Source organism: Tupaia chinensis, unplaced genomic scaffold (genome assembly GCF_000334495.1).
Source record: "Tupaia chinensis unplaced genomic scaffold, TupChi_1.0 Scaffold000544_1, whole genome shotgun sequence".
NCBI lineage: Eukaryota > Metazoa > Chordata > Mammalia > Scandentia > Tupaiidae > Tupaia > Tupaia belangeri.
The window spans coordinates 2,103,527-2,113,958 of NW_006160056.1; the positions used below are offsets into that span (position 1 = coordinate 2,103,527).

Consider the following 10,432-nt stretch of genomic DNA (forward strand, 5'->3'; position numbering starts at 1 on the left):
AATTACGGATGCCTGGGACTTACCCCATACATTCTAATTGGATTGGTCTGGAGGTGGCCTGGGCCTTAGGCCAGGCTAGAGCGAATCACAAGTTTAGATGCTGATGTCTTTGAGTATCAGCGGTGCCCTCTGTAGGCCGACTATGAGAAGCAATGGTCTAGCCTGGTCATTCTCTAAGGGTGGCACCCTAGGTGCTCTAGGGTGAGCCTGGGGAAACATCACCTGGGAACTTGTTAGAAATATAAATTCTTGGGCCAGCCAGGAGAGAAAACTAAGAGGCAGTTTAATAATTATCCTATATTACCTTAGGCAGAGAAGAGTCTTAGAAGGCTTCTAGGCCCACACCCTCATTTCTTGGGGACAGAGGGTGACAGGCCTGAGACACAGTGGAGCTGCACCTAGAACATAAACCTCCCAACCTCAGGCACAGACAGGGCCCTCGCTAAGATACTGCTATCTGTGGGGAAGATTTCCTGCAAATTTGCACAGAAGGAATTTAGGAAATGTTTCCTAGGCATTCGAGGCTTTTATTGGAAACTCAATAACCTTTGCTCATAATGTATTGACTTCAAGTTGTTTCAGAACAAAAAGTACGTTCTGTGCAATTCTGACCACCCCACAGATAATAATGGGAAAAAATGAGAATAGAGTCATACACTTGAGTATGGCCTTGGGTTTACTACATACCCTGCAGTTGTCATTGACAGTACTGTTTCTTTTACTGAATAATACGTGTGACAGGGGAACCGGACTGGTGTGGGGTTAGTGACATATGCCACCTCTATTGTTCTGGCTGTGTTCATATAAACTCCAGACTACTAATCTGTACACTTCTTAAATGGGTACTTCTGATAGAATTCCTGTTTTTGCTTCTTTAGAGAATGGTAAGTTCAGGTGATCTGTCCAATAAAGGGCTGAATTGCTAGACCACCTGGGAGCTGCTGCATTCTTCACCTGCCTGGAGATGTGAAAAATGTCAATAAAGATCGTCTTATCAGAAAGTACAAGGCAAATTGAGGGCAAAGTATTTGATCAAACCCTTATATGAGAACACTACTTAGAGTCAGCAAAAGCCTGAGATTGCTCTCCTATCAGTAGCAGGAGAAATTCCTTAAAAGATAGACGATTTGATCCCCAGAGTTATGTGAACAGCAAATGTGAATGATTTTTACGAATTCCATTACTTCCACCATCTGAAATGAGGGGACAAATCAGTGTCCAGAACCAGGGGGGGCTCCTTTCCAGAGCAGTGTTTCTCACCCCTGGCTGCACATTAGAATCAACCGGAGAGCTTTCAAAATTACGGATGCCTGGGACTTACCCCATACATTCTAATTGGATTGGTCTGGAGGTGGCCTGGGCCTTAGGCCAGGCTAGAGCGAATCACAAGTTTAGATGCTGATGTCTTTGAGTATCAGCGGTGCCCTCTGTAGGCCGACTATGAGAAGCAATGGTCTAGCCTGGTCATTCTCTAAGGGTGGCACCCTAGGTGCTCTAGGGTGAGCCTGGGGAAACATCACCTGGGAACTTGTTAGAAATATAAATTCTTGGGCCAGCCAGTGGCATGGTGGTTAAGGCGGCTGTTTCCCACATGGCTGACTTTGCAGTCGGAGCCCTGAACCTGGTTGCTTGAAAAATATGCCAACTGCATGTATGTATGTGCATGCCCAAAATTCCAAGAGGAACATGAAGGAGAAGGAATTTTGGTGTGGCCATCCCTCTGGGGGGGGGGCACTTTCCTTTTTCTTTCCCTTTCTCCTTTTCTCTTCTTTCCCTTTCTCCTTCTCTCTCTTTTCCCTGTCTCTCTCTGTGCCCTATAGCAAAACTTCAAACAAACAAAACTAAGAAATAGAAATTCTCAGGCTCCACTCCAGGTCTACTGAATCAGAATTCTTTCTGGTTGAGGATCAACATGCTGTATTTTATAAGCCCACCAGGTCATCTTGATGAATCCAAAAGTTTCAGAACCACTGATCAAAGTTAAGACCTAGCTACTCACAGTCTGGTCCACAAGCAGAAACATCTGCACCCCTTGGGGCTTGTTTGAAATGCAATCTCATGGCGCCCAGACAAACTTAATCCAAATCTGCATTTTAGTAATATTCTCAAGTATCTTTACCTTCATTCACATTCGAAAAGTACTTGCCTAAGAAATAGTGGCTAATTAGTGTTCTCACTGAACTTTAGTTCTCATCTTTTTGGGTGTTCAGGTAAGAAGGAAAGGGCATAGCCAAAGCTAACAAGGGAAGCAGTGAAACGGCATTCTGATACCTCTGCAAGAAGGCATAATATAGGATCTGTCACAGGTCGGCCATTGACTCAAAGCAATATTGGTAGAACATGTAGCAGTGATGGTAGTGGTAAGAGCAGCTATTGCCTATCAAATGGTTACTATGTGCTTTGTAAAAATAAGTGCATTCAGAAACCAGCAGGTGGTGTAATAGTTATGTCACTGGACTCCCACAGTCAACTGCAATTTGAGTCCCAGACCTAGTGGCTTAAAACTCATGCATACCTGGTGGCTTAAAACTCATGCATACCCAGGCATGTCTGCTTGCGTGCCCAAAATTCCAAGAGGAGATTAGAGGAGAAAGGATTGCAGTATGGCCATACCCATTTGGAGGTGATTTCTCGCTCTATGTTTCTCTGTCTCTCTCTGTTTGTACGGTAAGTGCACACACCCTATAGCAAAAATCTTTCTTAAACAAAAAGAAGAAACCTCACATTAGTCGTGTGTGTGTGTGTGTGTGTGTGTGTGTGTGTGTGTGAGAGAGAGAGAGAGAGAAAGAGAGAGAGAGAGAAAGAGGGAGAGAGAGAGAGGGGAGAATCCTGAGAGGAGAAAGGAGAAGGGATTTCAGCATGATCATCCCCAACAGGGGATAATTTCTTACTTTCTATCTCTGTCTTTTTGGCAAGCACACACACCCCATAGCAAAAATCGCTCTTAAAAAAATAATAATTGCACTCAATCACTTTAGAAAATCAGAGAGAGATCAATGAGTCATTCAACAAATGTATTATGTAAGCACATGGGCCAGGAATGGTTCTGGGCATATCCTAATCTAGGGATGCAGCTACCCCTGCCATTATGAGATTTGAGTCCAGAGTTGAAAAACAAACCATAACTAAACTGATATATAGTAAAATCCTGGGTAAAGATGAGTGCTATGTTGAAAATAAAACAGGTAAAAGGAGGAAATGAAGAGTGGTAGGGAAGTGCTACTTGAGACCAGGTGGTGAGAGAGTGGAAGCCTCTCTGAAGTGACATTTGAGCTGAGACATGAAAGGAGCAGTCATGAGCCCCCCAGATCTTTGGAAGAAGAACACTAGGAAGTACACAGAGAGTGGCTATAAAGTGAGGGGGGATAAAAGCAGTAAGAGATAAGTCTGCAAGATAGCTGCAGGCCCATCGTAAACTGTCTTAGAAGTCATGACCAGCCCTTATGGTGGGGAAACTGAGAGCAGGGCACTTCAAGGTGCCCAAGGTCCACTTAGGAACCTTATTAAACTGTAGTTGGGAGTCAGTAATTCTGGGGTGGGATCTAAGTTTCTGCAGTTCCAGCAAACTCCCAAGAGGTGGTGATGCTACTGGTCTGTGGGCCACATGTAGAATAAGTAAAGGGTTTTGAAGCTGAGAAGTTGAACAGCCCGCCAATGTCACACAGCTGGTAAGTCACAGAGGCCAGTGTGAATCACAGATGTCTGACTCCAAAGTCTGCCTCCCAGATAACCTCATGCCTGATTCACTTGTAACGGATTCTGTGCAGGAAATTTAAAGGACCTGCCTGGGAAAGGTCTTTGTGTGTGCTCTATTTATTGAAGAGCTACCCATCCCATTTTATATTAAAGGTGAAATACGTGAAATTGGTTCTTTTAGTAAATACTGAGACTTCATGCTGTGTCTTATGACGTATTTAGAAGATGTATTAATGTGATTAATCCTTGGCATCTTAGAGACAAATGATATTGTTGTTGACTATCTTGGTGTAATTCATAGAAATAAAAAACAAGGAAATATCTGAGTCTCAAAATCGAATGCTTTGTATTACCAGTAACGGACCTGAGGAAGCCAGTTACTCACCAGGCCCTGGAGTCCTGCTCCATCTGGCCCAACTTCCCCAGATGCTCCTGCCCTGACCTATTCACATCTGGTTTCCTTCACTACATGGAAGATGCATGGAGCTCCCAGATGTGGATGGGCTCTGGATATCAAGTTCAAATCATTTAAGCTTCACTACAAAACAAAGCAGAACAGAGGGTGTGATATTCATATAGTGTAAACATGTGACTCTGAGTTTTTTTTCCATGAAAACAGCCATAGCTTCCAATATCAAACATTTGTTCAAAGGAAAAGGTGGCTCTTTGCTTTGTCTTGTTTGACAGTCCCTGGGGGCGGAACGGGAGGAAGAAGTGGGGACGTGTTCTGTGTATGTATTGTATATGCCATTACCTTGATGAATGACACCGTGCGGTTTGTTCTGTTGCCCTCCCCTTTTGTTAATTCTCTGTGTTCTTTTTCCTTTGTGCTGCACGATTAGGACCCTGCAGTGGGACACAGACCCCTCAGTGCTCCAGCTGCAGTCAGACTCAGAACTTGGGTATATGTCTGCTCTTTCGTTACTCCTTTTATTATTTCTTTGCCACAGTTGTGTTCAAATGCTGGAGCTGTTGTTGCTCTTGTTTTTCTACCCTTCTGTGAACTTCTAGTTTGACAAGCTTTTTTCCTTCTTTTAGTTTTCTTTATGAAGCTTTGAAGAAAGTCTCTCTTTGTGGAAAACACCACAAAGAGATGGCTTTTAGTCTCCCCTTACTATTATTACAATACAGCGCTTCCGCCAAACAAAAATACAAATAAAACACAAACCCATGCCTCTGCTTAAAAGTGGGGTGCACAAGTTCTGTGATGAGAGATACATTTGACTTTATTCTAACCATCTTTCCCCTTTACTAACAAATTGCTGCTGGTTAATTTTTGTCAAAAATTGGTATTAAAATGTTTGTCTTGTTTGTTTCCTTTCATTTTCAGTTTCTGGGAGACTCGCTATAAATAATTTGAATTAATTTTGAACAGAAAGATTCCTGTTAAAGCGTTAGTTGAGTATCTTGGTCTTAAGCTATATCAAATATATGATTTAGGGTAATGCTTCCTACGTATTAAAAATATTTTTTTAGGTTGAAGTTTATTATTACAAGGTAAAAGACAGCTTCAGAACTGAAAATTCATGCACAAAGGATAAAACAGACAGATATAGTCTAGAAACATAGTTTATTTCTATTCTAGGATTGGAGTTAGCTCTATTTATATATGATGTATTGTAATCACTCTCAGGAGAGCTAGTTTCTCTTCCCAACTTTACATTCGGTTAAATTTGTTTGAAATAAGTTATGATGGAAGTATTTACACCACAGAAATGGCCAACTCTACAAACCAGGGCTTACTCCAACCCTTGAAGCCAGTAATTAAACATTTACCAGCACATTGTTGGATACCGCCGATACGTGAATAGCAGTGATACTCCAATATATTTCTAAGTGGCAATTTTTATTATTTATTTTGAATAAAATAAGTGACTACATACCCCCAAATTCCTGGGTATTTATTTCAGGGTCTCTGTTGAGAACACTGCCTTTTATAGGTATAAAAGAGGTTGAAACACTCTACGTGGTAGGTTAAATGCCATCTGCTGGTCTTCGTTTGTACATACAGACCTTTTGGGAGGCCATGACAATACTAAGTCAAGGAGATATTCTAGCACTTTAGGTAACTAAACGTGCTATTTTTTCTAAATGTTATTAAATCATTGTATGTTATATTCCAACTTGTATTGTTGAAATAACCAAGAAATAAGGCTTAAATTAAGCAGAGAAGCAATGGATGTATAGTAAGTTACTGTTTGGGGGAGCGTCAAAGTGTAGTTCTCCAATAGTTCATGGTGCTTAAAAAAAACAGAAAGGGGCCCAGCAGATGGCATAATGGTTACAACACTGGACTCCCATCTAGTCAACCACTGCTAGAGTTCCAGACCTGGCAGCTTAAAACTCACATCAGCTGCATGTGTTCACAAGATCCCTAGGAAAAATGGAGGAGAAGGGATTGTAGCATGGCCCTCCCCCGTGGGGCGGTGATTCTTCATTTTCTGTCTCTCTGTCCCTGGTGAGTGCACACACCCTATAGGAAAAAAATCTCTCTCAACAAAAAAGAAAAAAAAAAAAAGGAAGAAACTGGCAAAACTATCTCATACACTAAAATTAACAGATTTTTTAGACAGATTGCTAGATTATACTTGCTGATATGGAACAGTTAGAATTTTTTCCATTTATATCTGTTTTCTAAGCAAAAACTCACTGTCAGCTATGCAGATTAAAACTTCTGGCTTATTTGGGAGATACTATATCTGTGGCTCTCACCTGTCCTGCAAGCTTTTACTTTAGTGTGGACTCAGTAAGAGGGAGGCAAGGTGATATGAGACTTCCTGTCCACTGAGAGTTGCTTACCTTCAAAAGTTTGTGAATAATGCTCAGAGAATATTTGAAAGAAAAGACTCTTATAGTCATGTTACAATTTCATATATTGCTTTAATGACTGTTTTCCTTTTTGATAGTCCTTATGTGCAAGATATTTTTATGAAATATACATCAAGTAACAAGATTTGTTTTAGAGATTTTTATTTCCTCTTCTTGAGCTGTGACATGATATTTAACATAGCTTATAGCTTGTTCTGTTAGTTAATTTAACAACTTTACTGAAGTATGGCTTATACAAGATAAACTGTACATATTTATACCATTCAAATTCATCATTTTATTATGTATGTCCATGAAGTCAGCACCACAATCAAGATAGTGAACATACTTATCATCTCCAGAATTTCCTCCTGCCCCATGTTCTCACTTCCCCAAAACAACCGATATGTTTTCTCTACATATACATGAGGTTGCACTTCTAAATAAAATCATGTAATTGAAATACAGCAAATACACTTTAAGCCGGTTTATTTCATTCACAGTAATTATTTTAAGATTCATTTATATCAAATGCATATCAATAAGTTAGTCCCTTTTATTCTTGAGTGTATATCCATAGGATGGAATACCACAATTTATTTATCCAGTTGCTTTTGAATATACATTTAGTTTGTTTACAGATTTTGCCTATTGCAAATAAAACTGCTATGAACATTCGTGTACAAATCTTCTTATAGATATATGCTTTAATTTCTTTGAGATTAATACCTCCAAGTAGACTGGCCAAATTATAGGGTCTTGTAAATTTAACGTTGTAAGAAATTGTCCGAGTTTCAGTGTGGTTTTGCCATCATCTATTCCCACCAACAGTGTGTGAGAGCTTCAATTTCTCCACATTCTTGACAACAGTTTGGTTTTGACTTATTAAAAAGAAATCATTAAATTTTTATCCATTGAAAAAGAATGTAGTGATAGATCATGGTGGTTTTAATTTGTATTTCCCTAAAGACTAATGATGTTGAATATCTGTTAATGTGTTTATTTTCCATTTGAATATTTTCTCAGATAAAATGTCTGCTTAAATCTTTTAGTCCTATGGATTATTTTAAATTGAGTTCTTTGTTTTCCCATTTTAAAGATTTTTAGAGTTCTTTACGGAGTTAGTCTTTTATCTGATATGTGATTTGTAAATGTTTTATTTCAGTCTGTGACTTGTGTTTTTCATTCTATTATCAGTTTCTTTAGAAACACAAACCATTTAAATTTTGACCAATTCTAATTTACAGATTTGTTTTTACGGAACATGCTTTTGAGGACGTAATTTTAGTGTTCAACCTTGACTTTGGTATTTGGTATAATAAAACACCTATAAAACAATTTGGGGTTGAAATTTTATTGTGGGGAAGGCTTAAAACTATTAAAATGTATTTACTTTAATAATAATAATTTCTCATCCTTAATTTTCTCATCCTTTATTTTTAATTATATTTTTTCCTTTTTTTTAATGATAGAAAGTGTGTCCATGCTCACAAAAGAGAGAGAGATAAAGAGAACAGAGATAGCACCCTCTGTAGACTCTTGTCACATCATAGCTCTACAGCTTTTCAGGATCCTGGGATACTAATGTTACCCCCGCTATTTTTAGGCTGACATAGGACTCAAACGGCAGTCACCAGATTACTTCTAGCAGTGCAGAGTAACAGCTTTCTGCTGCAGTACAGCAGCTAAGCCATGTCTCTCTACATTTAAAATGCATTTCTTGGGGCCAGCAGTTGGTGTGGTGGTTAAGGTGCTGGACTCCCACATGGCTGACCACAGTTTGAGTCCTTAACCCAGCAGCTTGCTTTCTCACTTCTCTCTCTCTCTTTTTCTCTCTGTGTCTCTCTGATGAATGCACATGCCCAGTAGCAAATTAAATAACAATAATAATAATAAATAAAATTAAACAAATAATTATCTTTAAAAAGATTTAAATTTAGGGACCAGCAGGTGGCATGGTGGATAAGGTGCTGGACACTCCCACATGGCCGACCAGGGTTTGAGTCCTGAATCTGGTGGCTTGCTTTCTCACTTCCTCTCTCTCTCACTCTCACCCTCTGTCTCTCTCTGGTCAAACTAAAAAATAAAAAAATAAACAGATGAGTAAAATAAAATAAAATAAATAATTATAAAAAAAGATTTAAATTTAAATAAAACAAAATAAAATACATTTCTTGTAAGCAACATGTAACTGCTTCTTCATTTTTATCTACTTGACAATTTCTACTTTTAAATTATGGTATTCATAGAATATATATTTAATATGATTACTGATACGTTAGGTTTAAATCTCCGTATTATAGATGCCTGTCCTCCGTTTGTCCCATATATTTTTCTTTCCCCTTTTTTGCTCCCTTTTATATTTATTGCATTTTTTATGATTTCATTTATCTTCTTCTTGACTTATTAGCTTTATTTCTTTATACTATTATTTTAGTGGTTGCTTCAACATTTGTAATGTACATCTTTGATTTATCGCAATCAACCTTTAAGTGATATGTTGTTATTTCATGTGTAGTATACTAACTTTGCAGTTCACGTGCATTTATATTTCTTCCCTCTTGACGTATGTGATATTGTCGACATAAATTTTACTTTTATACCTGTTGTAAAGCACATTCTGCATTGTTTCTATATTTGTTTAAATAACTATCTTTGAAAGAAATTTAAAGTACAAAAATATCTTATGAATCCTTACTTATTTACCCATATAACATTTTTCTGATATTCTTAACTCCTTTGTGAAGATTCATATTTCCACCTGCTATGATTTTGCTTCTACATGGTGTAATATTTTTTTTAACACTCTCTGAAGTGAAGGTCTGCTAGTAAGGAGGGGTTTTTTTATTTTTTTGTATCTTAAAAATATTTATTACATCTCTGCTTTTGAAATATATTTTCACTGTGCATGGAATTCTCAGTTAACATTTTATCTTAGTACTACTTTGAAAAGATTGCTCCATGGTATCTTCACTTGTATTGTTATTTGCTAAAAATCTGTGAGCATCCTTATCTTTCTTTCTCTGTATGTAACATATCTTTTTTCCTGACTAATTTTATATGTTCTCTTTTTCACTTACTTTGAGTAATTTGATTATGATATTCCTTGGTGTAATTTTCACTGCTCTTTTTGTGTTTGGGATTCATTATAATTCCTGGATCTTTGGATTTATAGTTTTCAGCAAATTTGGGAAAACTTGATCATTATCTTATTAAATTCTTTCTCTTCCTCTTTCCCCTTCCAAAGACTCAAATCATATGTATAGTAAGCTACTTTTAGCTTTTCCAGAGATCGCTTGAGCCATTTATTTATTTATTTTCTATCTGTATTTTATTTTGAGTAGTTGCTATTAATGTTTTCATGTTCCCTGATCTTTCATTTTATCATTTATAATCTTACATGATATCTACTCAGCAAATTTTTAATTTCACACATTGTAGCTTTTGCTTCTAGAAGTTGAGTTTGGATATCTTTTAAAAAAGTAATCTGTTTCTAACCAAACTTTTTGAACACAAACAACACAGTTTTACTGATCATTTTAATATTCTTGCGTGCTGAGCCATCATCTGTGTTGGTTGTGGGTCAGTTTCAGTTGATTGCTTTATTTCATTATTATAGTCAAATTTTCTGGTTGCTTTGACTGTCTGATAATTTTTCTTAAAAATCTATTGAAATTAGATATATTTAAGGTGTACACTGTGATTTTTTTTGCTTTTTAAATTAAAATACTGAGTTTATTTTACATGTATGTTTTTGTCTTCTGAGCATATCCATGTCTGATCACCACTACTACTATGTCCTATTGTAACATTCCATACATACTTAAAAACCAAGAAAAGGGTGGAGTTCTTCTATTTTTAAAAGCTAAACAGATATTTTGGACAACACATTTGTGACAATGGAACCTAGACAACATTTATCAAACAC

The 10,432-nt window shown here is 37.4% G+C and overlaps 1 protein-coding gene across 5 annotated transcripts in view; it reads left to right on the top strand.

The window, feature by feature from the left end:
* DYNC1I1 (dynein cytoplasmic 1 intermediate chain 1) overlaps positions 1–10,432 on the top strand; it is a 427,557-nt gene that overhangs the window by 108,440 nt on the left and 308,685 nt on the right. For 3 of the 5 annotated variants that reach the window (XM_027775320.1, XM_014591224.2, XM_006157497.3), the window contains exon 5: positions 4,539–4,598. The exons of the other annotated variants lie outside the window; for them this stretch is intronic. In XM_027775320.1, the coding sequence (XP_027631121.1) occupies positions 4,539–4,598 (60 nt within the window). The remainder of the gene's footprint in view (positions 1–4,538; positions 4,599–10,432) is intronic. 5 annotated transcript variants of the gene reach the window in all.